General features: G+C 49.1%; 1 protein-coding gene across 1 annotated transcript in view; it reads left to right on the top strand.

The window, feature by feature from the left end:
- Nucleotides 1-13,081, top strand: part of LOC103766626 (unconventional myosin-Id) — a 65,969-nt gene extending 52,888 nt beyond the window's left edge. The window contains exons 20-22 of the mRNA XM_029963304.1: nucleotides 6,680-6,793; nucleotides 11,942-12,096; nucleotides 13,006-13,081. Coding sequence (XP_029819164.1) covers nucleotides 6,680-6,793; nucleotides 11,942-12,096; nucleotides 13,006-13,081 — 345 coding nt within the window. The remainder of the gene's footprint in view (nucleotides 1-6,679; nucleotides 6,794-11,941; nucleotides 12,097-13,005) is intronic.
- Nucleotides 13,082-20,808: the final 7,727 nt, after the last annotated feature.

Below are 20,808 nucleotides of genomic sequence, written 5' to 3' on the forward strand. Positions count from 1 at the left end.
GTTGGGCTGGATTGGGTTGGGTGGCTGCTGGAGCCTCATGTCAGAGACAGGAATAAATGGTAGTGGAAGGTGTCCCTGCCCATGGCAGGGGGTTGGAACTGAGTGGTCTTTAAGGTCCTTTCAACCCAGACAATTCCATGACTCTGATTCTGCACAACTGGTTTGGGTCTGACATTTTTTGTAGCAGAATTGAGGGTTTTTTCCTTAATTTGGTTGGAAGGTTTAAAGAACTAATTAGAAAAACATGCTTGCCTGATTTTTATGGGTAGCTCCTAATGATGCTGGTTTGAAATGTCTGTCAGGGAAGGATAGTTTGAATTTTACAAAGCCAATTTCAGTAGCAGGCCACAGTTGCAGATATTCCAGTGTTTTTAAAAAGCTGTATATTTTTATTCCTTTTTATTTCTAAAAACGTGCTGCTGCAGTTGGTCCCTCTGTGCATAATTACCCTTTATGATTCTGCAAATATTATATCTAACAGTAACAACACAATTCATTCTGCAGCACAGAATCTCACTTTATTGTAAAACTTTGCTGGCATTAGTGAGTTGTATTGTTTATTCAACAGTGATTTGTGTTTATAAAAATAGAAATCTCCTAATTGCTTTCCAGGCAGAGATATTTCAGTGGAGTGATTTGTTGCTGTTCCCGTGCTCTCTGTAAGAACAGGGTTTGCTGGGGGGATGAGTGGTTTGGGTGAATGTTGGTGTCAGGATTGGAGGAGGATCAGCTGGGTCTGAATCCAAACCTCCTCTTTACAACCCTGCAGCACTTGGGCTCTGCTGGGGACAAGGAAATGCAAGGGGAGTTTCCCTCTGGCTTTTCTCAGGTTAGGCAGAAAACAAAATAATTCATCTTCTGATTCATTTAATGAACTTGTTCCGGTTGTTGCTGTTTCTGGCTGAATGGGATGAGTGTAAAAAGGACAATACTCAGAGATGTGGTGACAGGAACTGTGGTTTGGCTGGGGATGGAATCCCTCAAGGTCTGTGTGTGGTGTTTGGGGACCTGCTGGGGCAGTTTTCCCTTGCTCACTGTTACACAACTTTTAAGCTGTTAAGTCCTTGTGTGTCTCCTCCTGCTCCTGGTTCAGCTCCCAAGGACAATCCCCTGGGCAAGCCCAGGGCAAAGCAGGTTCCTGAAGCCCAGATCCATCCTCATCCCATTCCCTATTGCAAGGACAGAGCTCCTGCCTTGGGCAGAAGAGTGTGAGCAGCAGTTTTGTGTTCCTGGGGAATGCAGGAATCCCTGAGCATTCCAAGGGGCTGTTCCTGCACCTCCTGTGCTGGCAAGATCCATTTGGGGCTTGTTGGCACTGAGGTCCCAGCACTCCAACAGTCTGGGGATGGAATAGGTGCTCCCCACCAGCAAGTGGATTTCTCCTGAGCCTGAAAGGTTCCTGTCAGTGCTTTCAGAGGCAAAGCTTTAGCTGACCATGGGGGCATCAAAAAGGCAGCTCAGCTGAGAGCAGAAATACTGCAGAGACTGCAGGGTTACAGCCTTGCAGCCTTGTGGGGTTTAAATTATCTTGTGTGGTTTTTGATCTTTTGAAAGGTTAAATTGTTGGTTGCTTTCTTCTCTCAGAGAGGTCAGGCTTGATCCCCCACTTGTCTGCTCAGTTAGGGATTCCTTGGCACGGCTTTTGGGGTCATCAGTAAGGAAACCCCACGCCTGGAAGTGTCCAAGGCCAGTTTGGACAGGGCTTGGAGCAACCTGGGATAGCAGAAGGTGTCCCTGCCCGTGGCAGGGGGTGGGACTGGGTGAGTTTAAGGTCCCTCCCAAGCCAGACCATTCCATGATTCCATGATCCCAGCACTGCAGCTTTGTGGGATCTTTAGGAAAGGGGGGTGTGTGAGCCTGGTGATTCCAGCACATCTCCATGTTACAACTCAAATGCAAACAACCATCCAAACCACTCCTGGAGGGCAACATCTTCTTGAGGGAACCATTTGTCTTCCTTCTGTCTTCCTGTATGGACAAGGAACATCCAGGCAAACCTGGAGTGAGCAGAGGAGGGAGGACAAACAATGCTGAGCTTTGGAAGGGAACAAGACAAGGACTTGACATTTGAAAATTCAAGCCTTTGCCTTTCCAACCAAAGCCCCCCTTTAGGTCCTCTGTTCTGGCTTCAGTCTGAGCCCTGGGTTTGCAGACCAAGCAAGAGTGAGAACTTACAGAGCCTGTGAGTGACCCCGTGCACTGACTGCAGGAGCACAAACTTTACCCTGGGATCAGCCTTCCTTTGCCCTTCACATAAACAGTTTCTATCCTAAGCTGTCTCTTCAAAATGAAGCTTTTCTCTTGTCAGAAATACAAGCTGCAACATTCTCTTCTTATCCCAAAGCAACAGCAGTCCAAGGGTGTACCTCAGGGCAGGGGGATCTCTCCTGATTGCTTTATTCCCTTTTCATTTTTAATAAAGAAAAGCATCAGGTTTCTTCCTTTTAGCTTTAACTTCCCCGTTTCCCAGCAGATGTCACTGGCACAGGGTGGCACTTGGTGCTGGCACGTGCAGGCTGGGCCCGTGTCACAGGGGACAGGGGGAGGTTTGTCACGTTCCTGATGCTAAACCTGCTTGGTTGTGCATTTACAAATTGGCTCTTTGTTTCTCAGCTGAAATTTGGTTCATGGGAAGCTTTAGCAGGGAACTGAAGAACGAGTTACAGAGATGGAAATGTAATTAATTATCAGGTGTTTTCCTTGCTTCCCTGAAATAATTCTCCTGAACCAAGCAGCGTTAAGGATAAGGCTGCTCAAGTTCACCCAGGGGGGTTTCCATGATTCAGCTTATTTGAGGATTCCTGGGCAAAAATGGTGCAGTTCCTGCTGGAGCCTCAGGCAGGAAGGTGTTCATGGGAGTGAGAGGGCACTTTGGTGAGCTGGGGTGAAGGTTTGATTTCTGCCTTCCTTTGTGACTTCATGAGGTCCCGAGTGACCAAACCACGTGTGAGCTGGTTCTTCACTGTCCCCAGCAGTGGCAGGTGCTGCTCTTTGAACTCTCAGATCACTGCAGTCTAAAACACTTCTTTCCTTGAACAGAAAAGACATTAAAAGGATCAATACTGGGCAACCTGAACAGACAGGGGTTAAAGCCAACCTCACATATTCAAACATGTTTATGTTTAAATACACACAGGATGTTGGTTCACCATTCAGTTCCTCGAGACAGAACTTTTTTTAGCTGATCTAGTGAATTCTTCAGGAAGAATCTAGAAGATTCTAGGTCAGGAGGAATATCTTCATGGGAAGGGTTGTCAGGCATTGGAAGGGGCTGGAATCCCCACCCCTGGAGGTGTCCAAGGAAGGACTGGCCGTGGCTCTCAGAGCTCTGGGCTGGGGGACAAGGTGGGGAAAGGGCACAGGTTGGACTCGATCATCTTGAGGGGCTTTTCCAACCTAAATGGTTCTAAGCAGAGGAAGTAAATTTACCCAGGAACTGCTCTCCAAGTTTTGAGAGCTGCTGGTGAAGTTTTCTTCAGCTTTGAGTGCTTGGGGTCCCAATTTCAGCAGCTTGAGCTGAATAACAACGGGTGGCTCTGTTTGGAGCTGTTTTTGTGGAAGGGCTCTGAAGAGGCTTTGAAGCCTCACTGGGGGGAGGTGGATGTGCTTTGTGGTTGCTTCCTCTCAGTAGGTACAGGTAGAAGCAGGTCATTCCTGCCTGTGGAAAAATCCATCTTTTCTGGGCATTTGTGGTGCTCTTCACTTTTTCAAAGGAAATTTTCGAGATTTTTGCCTTAGGAAACCAAATGCATATTTCATGCAAACCTCCAGGTTTTGTTGGATCACCTAGGAAACAACAGATTCTCTTTTTTTTTCCCTTCTTTTTAGAATAAGGCTTTTCTTCCCACTTTTCCCTTGTCACTTGTGGCACCAAGCTCCCTTGAGAGGAACAGCTCTTGAAGGCTGATGCCCTGCGGTGTCCAGAGGCTGCTGACAGAGACCTGAAAAACTTACTTGGAGATTTTCCAGCTCTAGGCCAGACCTTCATTTCCCCCATAAGCTTGTCAAGAAGTGTAAATTAGGACTGATTCGTATTTGGAGCAACAAGATATAAATACAAAATGCCCAGAAGGTGCAGAGAACACAATGCTGGGAAGGGCTGTTCTCCAGGAGGGGATGAGCTGTAGCTGAGAACATAAGGCCTGTCCTTACTCCTACAAACACAACAGTGGGTTTGCAATGTGTCTGAGTCCTTTCTGGGTCTGCTCCCCAACATGACAGTTTTTCCCTAAATTTGTACCTAAATCACAGCAGGTTTTATTGACATAAATAAGCTGTAGCTGCACGAGGCACCTGAAGCAAAGTGGGTGCTTGGAAAGAGCTGAGAGGGCAGGAGTTTGGGAGCAATGAGAATGTGCTGCTCAGGTGAAATAAGCTGCTGGACCTCCCCTTTGGAACATCTCTGGAGCTGAATTTATGGTTCAGTGGGAACACTAAAAGAAAGACACTGAGGGGTTGGAGCAGGTGCAGGGAAGGGAACGGAGCTGGGGAAGGGGCTGGAGCAGCAGGAGCAGCTGAGGGAGCTGGGGGGGCTCAGCCTGGAGAAAAGGAGGCTCAGGGGGGACCTTCTGGCTCTGCAGCTCCCTGACAGGAGGGGGGAGCTGGGGGGGGTCGGGCTCTGCTGCCAGGGAACAAGGGACAGGAGGAGAGGGAACGGCCTCAAGTTGTGCCAGGGCAGGTTTAGGTTGGATATTAGGGAAAATTTCTTCATGGAAAGGGTTGTCCATCCCTGGCACAGCTGCCCAGGGCAGAGGTGGAGTCTCCATCCCTGGAGGGGTTTAAAAGGCCTGTGGATGTGTCACCTGGAGACGTGGGTCAGTGGTGGCCTTGGCAGTGCTGGGGAACAGTTGGACTTGATGCTCTCAGGCCTTTTCCTCCTTTATGATTCTGTGAAAGCTGAGCATGTTTTCCATCCCTGCTTCCTGGGCAGCAGCCACAGGACCTTCTGAGGTGGCCCTGGTGTCACAGCACTGGATCTGCTCTGTTTGTCACCGTGGGCTCTGTGCTGGGGGCGGGCACAGACAACACACCAGCAGGGCCATGGCAGTGAGCAGGAGACGTCATCAGACTCTTTGAAAAAAGTTAAAATAAATCATCTGAGCTCCGTGTGGGGCAGATCCCAGACTCAAAGGACTGGGGAAGCCTTTGGTTCAGCTGCCAGGACCCAGCAGGTGCTGAACCCTGAGCTGCATAGCCAGAGTTTGAGGAGTTTGAGGAGCCCGTGCTGCTCTGCTCCAACACCTCGACGTGGCACCAGGCCCTCCTAACCTACTTTCTCTGGGCCATTCAGTGTTTCAGAGCCTTTAGGTTTTATCCCTCCCATTCATCTGCTTCCTAAAATAATCCCAGTTACTCAGCATCTCTTGCTGTGAGACTTCCCAGGCCCTCAGTCATGTTCTTCACCTTCTCTGAACTCTCAGAGTCTCCCTCACACTCCCCATCCCGGTGCTTTCCCAGCTATTCCAGGTGAGCCCTTGGCACCCAGGATGTTATTCCCATATTAATCCTTATCCCTGCCAACACTCTGCTTATTTTGAGTTGCCAGGCATGTTTGTGCCAAGATCTCTCCAGAGCTGTCTGAAATCATCCTCACTTACTTTTTCTGGCTCGGTGCTGTTAATGTAAAGCTGTCACAGAGCTCCCCAATTTGCATTTTTTTGCCTTTATCTGCTCTGAACTTTGTCACTCTGCTGCCTGTTGACTGAGAATATTTAAGTTCTCCCGTTGTCTCCTGACTTCACCCTGGAAGATCCTATTTATCACATCTCACCCTTGTCTCCCCTTTGCCAGCTGATTAATAAATACCTCGGTGACTGTGATGCACTGATGGCTCTGCTTTTGCCTCGCTCAGAAACAGTTTCTACTTTGTGTCCTACTTTCTGAGGCACTTCTGACAAAACTTTACCTCCTGCCTTGTGGTTGTTTAGAGCTGAGGGGCATCTGAGAGCCTGGGGGATGTGGGAGCTGCTGGAGAGAGTCCAGAGGAGGCCCCGGAGATGCTCCAAGGGCTGGATCCCTCTGCTCTGGAGCCAGGCTGGGAGAGCTGGGGGTGATCACCTGGAGAAGAGAAGGCTCCAGGGAGAGCTGAGAGCCCCTTGCAGGGCCTAAAGGGGCTCCAGGAGAGCTGGAGAGGGACTGGGGACAAGGGATGGAGGGACAGAGCCCAGGACAAGGATGGGCCTCAGGTCTGGGCTGTCCCAGCCCCTGGTGCCCCCTGAGCTCTGCAGGGCAGGGATTCCTTGGGGAGTTTTTGGGGTGCCAAAGGTGTCACAAAGGAACAGGGCTAAGGTTCAGTGTTGCTGTGGGAAGCACCTGTCCTTGTCTGAGTGAAGCCCTGGACTTCCCCAGGGTGCCCCAGCTCTGCTGGATAACTGGGAATGTTGCTGCTCTGAGGCTCCACATTCCTCTGTAAAATGGGATTACAGGGCCCATCTTCCCACTGCACTGTTCCAAGAGCTGTGGAGAAAACCTGTCTGGGAGCTGTGTGAGTTCTGGGTGTTCACTGTGGGAGTTCTGGGTGTTCACTGTGGAAGTTCTGGGTGTTCATTGTGTGAGTTCTGGGTGTTTTCTGCCCGAGTTTGGTGTACCCATGTGTGAGTTTGGGACATTTATTACTGCAGAGTTTCATTCTGGATGTTCCTGCAGTGATTAGTGGGGCTGAAAATGGTTTTCCCCCCAGGTCAATCGCTTTAACAAGGTGGAGGACAGAGCCATCTTCATCACTGACAGACACCTCTATAAGATGGACCCCATGAGGCAGTACAAGGTGATGAAGACCATCCCCCTCTACAACGTAAGTACAAGGGCCAGGGAACCTCCTCTGAGTCTCTCTCAGGGCAGTGCAGCTACTCTTCAGCTCCATTTTCATCCCCATAAAATGGAAAAAGACAATTTTTAATATATTTAATGCCTTTATAACAGTTACAGTGCAGTTATTACAGCACCAGAGCATCATGGTGGGATCCTTGGGGTTGTCCTGTGCAGAGCCAGGATCTTTGTGGGTCCCTTCCAACTCACCATATCCTGTGATTCTGTGGTTTTATATCACATTAGCTTTTAATTTCAGTGCATAAAATAAAAGCTAAACCCCAAACTACCTCTTACACGTTTCTACTCCTTCCCTATTTCAGTGTTACTTGCTGTGTGCAGGATCCTGGCCCCATAAGGGGGTTGGCATTTCACAGCAGCTCCTGGCACTATTTCAGTGTCTCTGAGGGTTTGTTTGATCCTTCCTGTCGTGCTGCAATTTATTTATTTATTTGTATTTGTTCATGTTTAATGCAAATCTCACCAGAGCTAAATCTGCACTGGGGTGGGGTCTGGCCTCGGGGGTGGAGCTGCAGGGGCCGAGGCAGCAGATTAGCAGGGCTGGGAGGGGGTGGGAGCACCTCCTCTCTGCTCCTCAGCACCCTGGAGGGGGGGATTCAGCTGCTCTTCATCTCCCCAGCCCGAGGTGGCTCTGCTGTGGTTTATCTCCCCCTGCAGAGCCTGGCTGCTGCCCAGGCACATGCTTTTGGGATGTTTGCCCTCGGAGGAGCGACAGAGCTGGCACCTCTGTGTGGCTGAGAGGGCAGAGATGGGATTAGGGTGAGGGTGAAATCTCCTCTGCAGGCTGTGGAGGGAGTGACTGGCTCAGGCTGCATCCCCTGGGGTTGATTTACTGCCCTCCCCAGCCCCAGCTGGGCACCCCCTGCTAATTCCTGCATGCTCACCTTACCCAGAGTGACCAGGCCACTGCAGCTCACTTGCTGTGTCAGCAGTTGTAGGTAAACCTGTATTTATCACAGGTTTAGGACAATGTCTGCTTTACCTGCATGCCTGATGGGTTTAAAGGTGCAGCTTGGAGATTTCCAACAGCAGGAGCCCAGCTCACTGTTGGCAGCCTGAACATTTCCCTCTGAAATCCTTAATGCCTTAAAAATTACAGGAGGTGGGCGAGTCAGACACAGCTTGGGGGTCACCTGGAGAGTATCTGTTACTCTGAAATGGCAGTAATTATTGCTTTTTCACCAAAAAATGGGGTATCTGAAGTAGAATTTCCTTTCCTGCAGAGCTGGAGCACAGGCTGGGTGCTGCCTGTGTGTTGGTTCTCTGGGTGCTCTGCAGCTCCTCAGGCACCAAAGCAGTTGATGGGCTCTGCAGATGAGCCTCTTGCTCTTAGAATTCTTGCCTGTAGATATCAATCAGCTTTATTTGGAGATCTGCAGTTGTTCCCTTTACCAACCTACCTCAGGGATTCTTGGCTGGTTTCCTTGACCTGAGCAGGGGTCCCTGGCACTGAGGGCTCCTGGAGTGCTGGGCACAGGGGAGAGGAGTCCAGAAGACCCTCTGATGACTCCTACAGTGTCAGAATAATATTTCAGAGTGGAAATTGGATTAAAACAAGCTTTGGTGAATTCAGGGGGGTTAAATTTCTGCTCTGTTGGCCACAGCCTCTCCTTTTACCTGCTCCTGCACTGTGGTCCTGGAGAACATTCCCAACCCTGCCCATGCACAGCGGGATTGGGCTGTGGGGCTGATGGACTGAGCCCTCTCTGAGCTGCAGGAAGGGGGGAGGAGGAGAGAGTTTAGGGAAGTATTTGGTTCACACACAGCACATGAAATGTTTCACAGAATCCCAGGATGGTTTGGGTGGGAAGGACCTTAAAGCCCATCCAGTGCCACCCCCTGCCCTGGGCAGGGACACCTTCCACCAGCCCAGGTTGCTCCAAGCCCCGTCCAGCCTGGCCTTGGACACTTCCAGGGGCAGCCACAGCATCTCTGGGAATTCCATCCCAGCCCCTCACCACCCTCACAGGGAAGAATTCCTCCCCCTGTATCACATCCAAACCTGCTCCCTTTCCATTCGAAGCCATTCCATTTGTATTTCTTCTGCCAGGATTTCCTAAATTGAACTCTGGCAATCAATGCTGTAGTGCAGTTGTTTGTTCCTTTCTGTAGTTATATTTTGTCACAGATGCTTTGTATATGCATTGCCTTTCACCTCCAGCCTGCCTTGCACACTCTCCCCTGTTTTTCCCTGTGCCTGATCCCCTCTGTCCTGGCAGCCCTTCCAGTGGAAGGGAGGTGGAGTGAGTGGCTGATTAGTGACATAGAGATTCCTTCCCTTTTGGGGCAAGAACAGCTGTTTGAAATGCTGTGAAGGGTTTTGGTGGGTGACAATCCCAGCAGAGGGGATGTGTCTGGGTGCACCAGCCCTGTCCCACAGGGTGTGTGTTCTCTGGGAGGACGGATCACCCTCCCCACAGGCAGAGGTGAAGATCCTCTCCCTGCTCCCTGTCAGCACAGCAGCACCCTTAGGGCTGGTGTTTCCATGGAAATCTCACTGGAGACAGCCAGCTGGTGGCTGGTGAACCACAACCTTGGGTTTGGCTGCAGAAATCCCTCCCCATCTTCCTCAGCTGGGGTTGCCTGGATGTGGTTTAGCACAGCCCTGCTCAGGGCTCTGCCCTGGCACCAGGGGGAAGGGCTGGAAACTAAAGCAGTTTTGATTTGGCTTAGATGGCAGGAGGGAATCCTGCCCTGGGAGGGTGGGCAGGCCCTGGCACAGGTTGCCCAGAGAAGCTGTGGCTGCCCCTGCATCCTTGGAAGTGTCCAAGGCCAGGTTGGAGCAACCTGGGACAGTGGGAGGTGTCCCTGGCCATGGAACTGGATGAGCTTTAAGGTCCCTCCAAGCCAAACCAGGCCATGACTCTGTTATTTGTGTCATTCTGTGCACATGACCAGCAGGACCTTCCCTTTCGACCCCAGTGGATGAAGATGCTGCTTTGGGGGGATTTTCCCTGTGGATTTTCCCTGTGGATTTTCCACGTGTGGTTACCTCAGAAGTACCAATATACAATTACCTTTTTTGTTCTTACCTGAATTAAAACCAAACAGATAATGGCAGAGAGGAATTAAGAGGCACCCAGGCAGCAGAAAGGCTCTTGCAGGCCCTGTGCAGTGGGAGCACAATGAAGGATGTTCTGTGGAAGCTGAGGGTTTTTTTTCCTGCTCTTCAAGCGCAGCCAATATTAGTGTTGGTAAATACTGAGATAAGCACCTTCTCTGAAATGATTTCTTTTGTGTTGCATTGATTTGTTCAGAGAGTCTTATGGGGAGGGGTGAAATGGGAGGAATTTTGAAGGGCTCTTGGACTCCTAACAGGGTTCTGTTGAATAATTAATGTTTAAATTGCCTTTTCAAATCCGACACTGCGACTTGTTCATCTTTCACACTCGCTGCACATTTAAAACCCCGATGGCAGCAGTCCCCGTGGTGCTATTGTGCTCACAGGAGGGTATTTAAGCATGCAAATTAATTTTAAGGGACACTATAAAGCCAGGCAGCTGTTAATGCCTGTGCATGAAGTGGAGCTTGTTTTGAAAGAGCCTGGGCAGAGAATAAACCCCCCCTGTGCCGGGGGATCGTGGTCACAGCAGGTCCCTGCCAGGGGTCCAGGGGCAGCACTTGCTGCCCTTCAGTCCCTGGGGGAACAAACCAACAAAACCCCAGGGATTCGGACCTTGGGAAGTGTCTCATCCCAAAACCAGGGCAGGGCTGTTGGCTGAGCTGGGCTTTTCTGGGGTGTGTGAGACAGGCAGAGCTGGAACAGGTTTCTTGGAAATAATCTGTTGTGAGTGTTAAACCAAACCCAGGGGCCAGCCTGGGCTGGGTGGGATCTGTGTTCCAAAGGAGTCAGGAATGTCCAGCTGGAATTGGTGCTCACCCCTCACCAGGTCTGGGGCTCCACAGGAGCCTTTTTCCTTGAGGAAGGGAATAAGGAGACTTTGATTTTCAAAATAATGGTGCATGGGTGCCTCTCACTTGTAGGAGGATGTGGCTTCTCTCTGCAGATCTCTGGGTGACCCAAAGGAGTCATGTGGCCCTTTATTGGAAAAGGAAGCTCTGCTATGTTCTCTCTGTACTCATCATCCTTTAGCCTATTTTATTTAATTTATTTTAATTTATTTTTTTATTTTTTTTAATTCTATTTTATTCTATTTATTTTATTCGATTCTATTTTTCTTTTTGAATTTTATTTATTCTTTTAATTTTATTTTAATTCAACTTTTTACTTCCCTTTTTAATTCTATTTCTTTTATTCTATTATATATGTTTTATTTTATTGTATTCTATTTATCTTATTCTATTTATTTTAATCTATTCTATTTATTTTAATCTATTCTATTTCTTTAATTCTTATCTGTTTGATTTTATTTTATTGTATTCTGTTTTATTCTATTTATCTTATTCTATTTATTTATTTTATTCTATTCTACATTATTCTATTTATTTTATTTTCCTTGCTCTTTTCTCTGGTTTGATGTCCTTGCCTTTTGATGCTTTCTTTTTCCCCTCCTTACCCTTTGTTTCCTCAGCTCAGATTCATTTTCTGCTTTCTCTGATATTCATCTGAATAACCTGTGCACCCACATTGCCCCCCCTAAGAACTCCCTGCTTTTCCTTTGTGAGATGATGCCAAAGCTTTTGCTGAGCTGGGTGCAGCCACTTCCCAGACAAAAAGAAAACAGCAGAAAATAAAAAACCCAAACCAGACCCCCACACCTTTTTATTTTGTCAGAACAGCCAGACCTGAATCCAGGCCTAAACATGGGAATCATCAGGGCTTTGTGGGGTTCATGGTTTATATTCTTGTTATATCTGTCCCAGGGTCACAGAATTGTTCTGGCTGGAAAAGCCCTTTTAGTTCCTCGAGTCCAGCAGCCAACACCATGGTCACCATTAAACCAGGGCCACATCCACATGTCCTTTGGGTGTCAGGGTCACAGAATCCCAGGATGGTTTGGGTTGGAAGGGACCTCAAAGCCCACCCAGTGCCACCCCCTGCCCTGGGCAGGGACACCTCCCGCTAGCCCACCTTACTCCAAGACAATCCAGCCTGGCCTTGGACATTCCAGGGCTGGGGCATAAGGTTGTTCTTGCTTTCTTTCTCCCCCAGCTGGTGGGGCTGAGCGTGTCCAACGGGAAGGACCAGCTGGTGGTGTTCCACACCAAGGACAGCCGGGACCTCATCGTGTGCCTCTTCAGCCCCGAGCCCTCCAGCGACAGCAGGATCGGCGAGCTGGTGGGAGTCCTGGCCAGCCACTTCAAGAGGTCAGTGCTGGGGGGGTTGGTGGACACTCAGGTCACCTCCTGCAGTCACTGTGGTGCCAAATTCACTGCCTTGCTGGGGTACCAGAGCTTCTCCTGGCGTTTTGGGGACTCACCTTTTGGCTGCAACACTTCATTGCCTCTTCCCCTGCCCTGCCTGTCAGAGCTTGGGGGTTTGGGGAGAAATAGCACTGAGGCTGCCTTCACAAACTGGCCTTGATTTTTGTGGGTTTGAGTGTAAAATAACCCACAGGGAAGGGTTTTAACACCTCAAAGGTGAGGGGGGGGCCCTTTTCAGATTTAAACGTTTTAAATTTTCTCTGGGGACAACACTGCAGAAACCAGAGCTGGGTCGGACACTTTGAAAGCATTAGGACACCAAACCAAGGCTTGCTTTTCATGATATGTATTTTAAATGTTACACTTAGATGTTATTCAGAAGAACACTGTAAATATAGTCACAAAATATAGTAATCCCAGGGTCTGATATAGCAAAAATAGGGAGCCTGTGTCTTCGTTAACAATGAATTAATTTAACATTTAAATAGCTGAGACATACCAAGTACTTATCTCATGCCTCAAATAAAAAAACCAGATGTTTATATATCACTCTCAATATTTTAGAGATACACAATGGCTCTTAGGGATTCACAATGGCTCCTGAAGGCTCCTTTCAGCCAAACTCTTAATCTGTAAAACCGAGACAGAGCTTTTTGTTTCTCCAGTTGCTCCCAGTTGTGTCAGCAGGTGATTTATTGCTGAGCTGTAAAATGTCATCTGTGTTTCCTGAAGTCTGTTTGCCTGGTAAATCCCTGTGCCAGGGCTGTTTGTTGGGGATCAGTTGGTTACCTGGTTAGCCAGGACTGAGCTGCTGGAGCTCCAGCTGGAGCAGAACAATCCCCTGGATTCCAGGAGCGAGTTCTGGGCAGTCCAGAGCAGCCCCAGGAGTCACAGGAAGGACTCTGTGGAGAAATGGGGTGTGGAATGAGCACCTGGGAGGGTTCCCTGGTCCTCCAGGGCAGATTCCCAGGAGGAATGTTGCTGATCAGCACGTGCAGCCTTTGCCATTCCCAGTATCAGTGCTCCATTTGTGACTGATAGTGCTGAGCCTTTATGAGTAAATCTTCACACAGAGCTGGGAGTGGCAGGAAAATGAGAGGGAATTTAGGTCACTTGAGGTCCCTGGGTATATTTTCTGTGAATTCAAGAAGGATGTGCTGGCCCAGCCCCTTCTCCCCATGGTGCTGTGGAGCTCAGGGCTGTGTGTGCTGCTGGAGCAGGGGCTGAGTCCCCTGGAAATGAATCCTCAGCACTGGCATCACTTGGTTGGGGAAATTTGGGCCTGAAAGGCAACAGAAAAAATTCTCTGGTTTTGCTTTTACCTAAATATCATTTAATCTCAAACTCTTGAAGGTTCAGGAGGGGCTGTAAAGCAACACACATTCTTTGGGAATCCTGTGGAGTTGCTGGAGCTCTGTCATGTCTGGCATCACCTTCGGGTGGCTGGTGCTGCTCAGGGCCTTGCCAGGTGTCCAGAGTGCTGTGAAACTCTTGGTTACACTCCAGATCTTGTGTTCAGTGGCCAAACTGCCCAGGAATCCTGTTCCTTTTCCTTGGATGAGTCCCCAGATCTCCAGCCTTTGTCACCTGTGCCACCCTCCACCCCAGCCACTTGTGCTTCATTTTAACCAAGGGTGTTGTGTGACCATCAGCCTGAAATATTGACCTTCATCTAAAGGTGTAAACCCCTGATTTTCAGGGTTTTTTACTGATTTTAACACTGATGTTTCTATCTTGAAAAAGAATTAGGTTTAATCTAATCACTGTCTGGAGGTGAATGGCAGTTAAATACACTCACATGCTGAGAAGCTGCACTTAAATTAGCATTATTTTACTGCTTCAAATGACAAATCTCAGCACAGCTGGTTAAAGGGGAGAGCTGGTCTAAAAGCCCATTTTTCCCAACATCCAAGAAAGGCTCCTGGATTAAGGGTAATGCACAGGACAACTTGCATTTAGCTTTCCTAATATCCCAATATCACGGTTTCCCTCTTTAAAGCAATATCTGTAAATCAAAATGGAAGGAAATATTCATGGTTTCAGTCACTCTCAATTTTCCAAGAGTCAGAAAATGCTGTCAGTGATGGGATTAGCTGACCCCTGGCTGGAGAGGGGCTTTGGGAATTCCTCATTAACCAGGATTAGTTGGATGTCGTGTGCCCCTGGCAGGGGTTGGGTTTCCCTGTCCTGCCTGGGAGGAGGTGGTTGCTGAGAGCAAAGCCTGGGTCCAGCAGGAAAGCCTTGAGCCTGAAGGTTCACTTTGTGACCCACAGTGGGATTTCAGAGCTCTGCTCCACGTGGGAGCAGCTCCCATGGGTGCCAGGGCTCCCACTGGGGTCCTCTCTGAACACACAGAGCTGTTTCCAGCCATCCCAACATCCCTCCTGGAGCCCTGTGGGAGGTTCCAGCAGGGCTGGGGTGTCACAGCCACCTGTGGTTATGTGGGGGGCAGAAGGCAATGATATTTTAGCTATTTGTGTAATAAAATCATGTCAGTTCAGTGCCACTCTGTGTGTAGGGAAGGGGAGGGGGAGCCTGGTGGGGGAGCCTGTGCTGAGGATGCTCAAACCTTCTCATTCAGCTGTTTGTATCAGATTTTATTATTTTTTCCAAACTCTTTGAGCTGGAAACTTCATTGCTGAGACATCTGTTTGGGAATTTTGGAGGTTTTCAGCAATAAATAGATTGGACACTTCAGAACAGGCCTAGAGGTGACATCTTTAGGTTCTGAATTCTGGCAGCTGCTTTTGGAGACGTGACCCTGTTCCTGTTCTTGGGCATAAAAGCTTCACATTTGGGAATGTTTTGCCTGAGTTCACGTCTTTTCACGTACCTGAAGCTGCATCTTTTAAAATTATTCCTGGTAGGAATGGCCTTACCTGGAGGTTGTGCTCCCAAGTGAGTGTTCATGGAGTGTAAAACCAACACGATGCTTCTGTGAGCTGCAAAATGTTCAGTGGAGTTACCAGGAGTTTGAGTCATCCTTCTAATAGATGAGCTAGGTTCATGTTTTTTTTAACAATGCACTTACTTAGGCAGCTGAATTCCCAACAGAAATTATGGGAATCCAGCTGAGATGCTGATGTGGCCACAGTGAGTTGATGTCTGCCTGCAAAACATGTCCATGAGCTGAGCTCCCCTGGTGTTTGCTGCTGTTCTCTGGCTGTCTCAGCCCCAGGGATGGGCATCTCCTGCCAGAGCCCTTGTCCCTGCCAGGTGAGAGGAGCTGGGGTTGAGTGAGGGCATGGAATAGCTGGGAAAATCCTCTGGCAGCAGAGAGTGGGGGGTGGTCCCTCCTATGAAATGGGATCCTGGACACTTGTTGCTGCTCAGCAGGAAGCAGAGATGCTCTGACATGACTTGGGCAGCACAGAGCCCTCATCTCGGTTTCCCAAGGCAGGGAAGCAGCTTTTGGGAGCTGTGGATGTGGCCACAGTGTCCCTGTGAGTGCCAGAGCCTGGGCTGGGAGAGAGGGACCTGAGGAGCTCTTGGAGGGGAGAGGGTGGCTGTAAAGGGGGAGGATTATCAGCCAGGAATGACTTGTCCTGTCCATCTTTTACACCTTCGTGGCCCTTCAGGCTCTAGAAGATGTTCCAGCTGCTCAGTCCAGCAGACTGAGGACTCTCTGGCTGCACCTCCCTGGGAAGGCCCTGTGGGTTCCTTTGGCTCTCCCCATCCTTGGTCACACTGTGACCCTGTGTGGGTGCTGTCACCTGCCCCCTGGGGGTGTTCAGGCAGCTCAGGTGTCCCCACAGAAGGTTCCCAAGGCCCATCCTGTTCCCATTTATTCCTTTGTTGCTGTGTTGGAGCTGGCAGGGTTTGTTCTGTCTCGCTGCCCACGCGTTCGGATCACTGTGTCACTGCTCTCCCGTGCTTTCTGTTCCCTAATCCCCACATTGTCTGCAGCCACAGCCCTTGGTTTCCTTCCAGGATTCCTGAAGGGCAGGGGGAGTTACCAGTACACAGCAATCCCTGCAGAAGCCCAGCAGAAAATCACTTGCCTGAGGATAATTTGGTGTTTTCCAGCACACTTCAAGACCCATCAGCCAGTTTGGGTCCTCTGTGCCCTGGATTCGTTTCCCTCAGTTCTGGGGCCTCCCCCTGGTGTGCCTGGAGCAGGAATTCACACCATCCCAGAGTGTATATGCACATATTACAGAATCATGGAGTGGTTTGAGCTGGGAGGGATCTTAAAGCCCATCCAGTGCCCCCCCTGCCTTGGGCAGGGACACCTTCCCCTAGCCCAGATTGCTCCAACCTGGCCTTGGACACTTCCAGGGCTGGGGCAGCCACAACTTCTCTGGGCAACCTGTGCCAGGGCCCAGAATATGTGGGGAAAACAGATGTATATATTCTTAGGTATGTGTAAAATGTGGCAATTCTATGTATAAATATGTGTACATAGATTTAAAAAACCTGGGGAGGGGGAGTCTGTGCCAGCAGAGAACAGAACCCCCAGAACCATCAGGGTTGGAAGAGACCTTCAAGATCATCCAGTCCACTGTAACCCTTCAACAGCTAAACCAGCCTTTCAAAATAAAGTGAAATATTACCAGGTTTGGTGGAAGGTGCCCAGCTTTGCCAGACTTCCATATCAAGCAAGGCTGGCCTGGGAAAGGGCATCCTTCCAAAACATCCTTCCAGAACATCCTCCCAAACCTCTGTGCCTGACAGGGACAGATCTGGGATCAAAGCTTTTATCTGCTGAGTAGCAGAGAGATCCTGCTGCAAACAGAGATCCTGGGCCAGAGTTTCTGGCCTGAGCAGAGCAGGAGCCTGAAGGGGAGCAGAGGGATCCCACCTCGGGGGGTGCAGAGGCTGCTCCTCCTCGGGGGGGTGCAGGGAAACCCAAAGCTGAGCTGGGGCTCAGCCTGGAGGAGACGCCTCAGGAGACTCACAAAAGCCATTTTTGGGGGAAAAAAGAGCACTTTGACCACTTCCCTGCTATTCAAAGCTTCAGCCTGAGGACTGGAGCTGTTCAAGGCTGAGGCTGAGGCGTTCAGCCCTCACCCCCTGCCTGCATAAATCAGTGTTTGATAAACCCCCACCGGGGCTGCAGCGATCTGGGGGGTTTAACCTGTTTGGTACAAAGAGAAGAACTCAGAAATGTTTTTTTTTTCTGGTGTTCTGCTCTTTGCACCAGCTCCCAGTGTGGCAAACAAAGCCTCCTTTTTGTGAGAGGTGTTAATTTTTGCCCTTGTCTAAGTGGTGCAGTTTGAGGTGATTTTGTCATTAGTCTGAATGTGGAGGGTTTGTCACAGAGATGGAGAGAAACACCCTGTAAATACCCATTTTCAGCCCATTGTGCAGGAGAATTTCGTGTGTTTTTGATGCTGTCTGTAAACAAAGCCAGGGGAGATTCGACATGATGTGAATTTGCTTGTTTAGGGAAAAATGCTCAGCTCAGTGATGAGCCCGGTCTGGAACACAAATCATTTGATTAAAATGGATTCAAGCTTTTTTTTTATTTGATTTTTTTTCCACTGATAAGGAGAAACAAACCTTCCAGCTCAGGCCCAGGAATCAGACAAGAGGTTAAACCTTCAAATTGTCATAAAGGTGGTTTTTTTCATATCAAAACTCAGCTGATTTTCATCAGTTTGAGACTGTTCCTTTCTTTTAAAGCTGTTTGCCTTCCTGTGGTAGAAAACCTTGATTAACTGCTGAGATTTATAGATAAGGGAGCTAAAACAGCACCTTCTGTGGATCCTGTGCCAGTCTGGAGGGGATGATGGGGATGTTAACCTTGGGTTTCTGGGACAAAGCACGAAAGAGGAGCCCAAACTGGGATTTGAGCTGGTGATGTGTCTTCCCAAAGCCTCATTTCAAGGAAATAACCATCTCCCAGGGCAGAGCCTGCACACAAAGGAGGGCTGAACCCCTGCTATCCAATTATCCTGTCACTGGAGCTTTGAGGAGGATCCCTGAGCTGACAGTGGGTGTGTCCAGGGCTCATTCCCAGGCAGCTTCCAGAGGTGCTGCTGAGATCCACAGGAGCCCAGACCACTCAGCTGCTCCCAAACTGCTGTTTCCTGTGATCTGTCCTTTGTCCCCACTGCCAGCTCTGCTCAGCTGTGCCAGGCTGGCACCACTGTCAGCAGGGCTGGGGCTGACAAAGGCCCAGATTTGAGCCATGTCACAGTTCCCTGGCATTCCTTTCAGGGCTTGAGCTTTGTGTTTTGTGCAGGATTTCCAGTCATAATCCATTTTTGGGAAAGTTCTGCTGGGTTTTGGGTTGAACCCTGAGCCACAGCTTTGAATCACCAGGTGCTCGACCCCGGGCAAGGGGGGTGGCAAAGTGGTTTCCTTATACAAAATAAATGTGAAAAAATCCAGTATAAACTAGAAAAATTGGCTTAATTCTCTTGGCTTGTCTTAAGGACTTAAAAAAAATCTTCCAGGATTTAGCTAAAATTTACTTTTGGCTGATTTATGGTATTTATAAGGTTGGAGGGGGCTTGGAGCAACCTGGGCTGGTGGAAGGTGTCCCTGCCCAGGGCAGGGGGTGGCACTGGATGACCTTTAGGTTCCCTCCAACCCAAACCATTCCATGATTCCATGATAATCATCTCTGGTAATTCCTCAGTTGTAATTTAGGTTGAGAAATGACAGTTTTCCTTGGGAAAATGCATTGCATGGATGGAAGGTTTGTTGTCCTGAGCGACTCCAGGACATGGAGAGGTGGAATTGCAGCACCTGATGAGACTCAGTGTCTGTTGGAATTATTTTATATTTTGGAAAACTGTTGTTGCAACTGAGTTTTTGCAAACACTTGTCCTGTGAGAGGGGAGCTCATGAAGGAACTCAGGAGAGGATCATTCCCTGTCTTAAAACTCATCTCCCCTCTGCTACTGCTGTTCATTCTCTGATGGGTCCCTGGCCAGGGAAGCCTCCCCAGCTCACATTCCCATGGAAAAACAGCTTTTTGTTACACTTCTCAATGTGTTCCTGGCATGGGAAAAACTCCTTATCTCCCTCAGCCCTGGATTTGTAATATTGGGAACACAGTGAGCTCAGGAGAGGGGTTTGGGCTCTCCACAGGCTCCTGAGTTTAGTTTTTGCAGCAGAACTGGGAATCCTTTATTTGAGTCTTGGACTCTACATCTAAAGTCAGTTTTCTGCCCAATACTGTGAATAGCAGCAATTTATTGGATTTATGGCCTTTGTTTTTTGAGTCTGAAGTGGTTTCTTGGTGAGTTTTTCCTTCCCTAACCTGTGTCCTGCTGCCGTTGTATCATCAGCACCAGTTCTGTCCCAAACCCTCTGGAGAGAGGACTCTGCTGTGGCTGAAACACATTCCAGTTCCTTTATTCCAGCATTTTTGTGTAACTGTGGTGCTTTCCCTTCCACAAGCAGCACCTGGATGCTGCAGCTCCATCCAGTGTCCTCCTGGGATGGAAATCTTGGTGGGAATGAAGTCACTGGAGCTCGATGTGCTTTGGAGATTTAACAATTCCCATGGTTTGGTCCCTTGGTGTTTCCTGGAATTGTTTTGTGTTCAGGGCACTTCAACATCAGTGATTGCTTTGGGAATTTGGACCCAGGTTTCCTCAGGAACCGTAATTCCTGTGGAAATGGCTCTGCAGTGACCCAGAGGAGCTCTCAGTGACCCAGAGGAGCTCTCAGTGACCAAGGGGGCTCTCCAGTGACCAAAGGAGCTCTCCAGCCCCACCACCCCATTGCATTGGATTCCCTCCTGAAGCTTTTGCAGAGTGTCCTTGGAGCTGCCCAGTTCATTCCCTCTCTGCAGGTCCTGGATCTGCTGGATGGAACAGGTGAATCCTTTCCATTCTTGGCCAAGCTGCAGCAGCAGGGGGAGACTGGAAGGATTATTTTTGTGCTGTGGGGGGAAAAACCCAGCACTGAAATGTCAGAAATGGTGATAAAACATCCTGGAATAGAAAATCCAAAGCCATCCTCCTCCTCCCCCTCCTCCCTTGGGGTTGCAGAAGCCATCAGACCCCTAAATATGAACATTACAATATTTTAGAGCACTTAACATTTTCTGTGCCCTTTTATGAGTCTCTGTCCAGCTCCCTCCTCTCCTTGAGACATTTATGATCAGAATATAATACCAGTTAAGGCAGTCCCACCCCAGGAGCTGCTGTGGGGCAGTGATACAGCTCCAATCCAGCTCCCCTTTGGGGCTGGGAGCTGGGGATTTCCTCCAGAACAACTGTTAATGTGGGAATAGGAAAATGAGAATGTTTCATCTTAACAAACCTCTTTCAGTGTGTTCATTATCACACCTTTTAACCTACTGTTATTTGCAGTCCTGACCCACAGCTCTGGGCAGTCATTCAAACTGTGACACGAATTCAAACTTTTTTTCCCCTGGAAGTGTTCCAAAGACACGTGGATGTGGCACTTGGGTGGTGAACACAGAGGTGCTGCTGGGTTGAGGGTTGGACTCGGTGATCTTTAAGGTCTTTCCCAGCTTTAATGATTCTGTGATTCCATGAACCATCACCTTACCCACTGGTAAACAACCTGAGAGCAGCACAAAGTGTCTCTTGAAGAGCCCTGGGTGGTACAAACACAGCCCCAAATCACAGAATCACAGTCATGGAATGGTTTGGGTTGGAAGGGACCTCAAAGCCCATCCAGTGCCACCCCCTGCCATGGGCAGGGACACCTTCCACCAGCCCAGGTTGC

This window comes from Manacus vitellinus, unplaced genomic scaffold (assembly GCF_001715985.3).
Source record: "Manacus vitellinus isolate BGI_N305 unplaced genomic scaffold, ASM171598v3 scaffold_100_pilon, whole genome shotgun sequence".
NCBI lineage: Eukaryota > Metazoa > Chordata > Aves > Passeriformes > Pipridae > Manacus > Manacus vitellinus.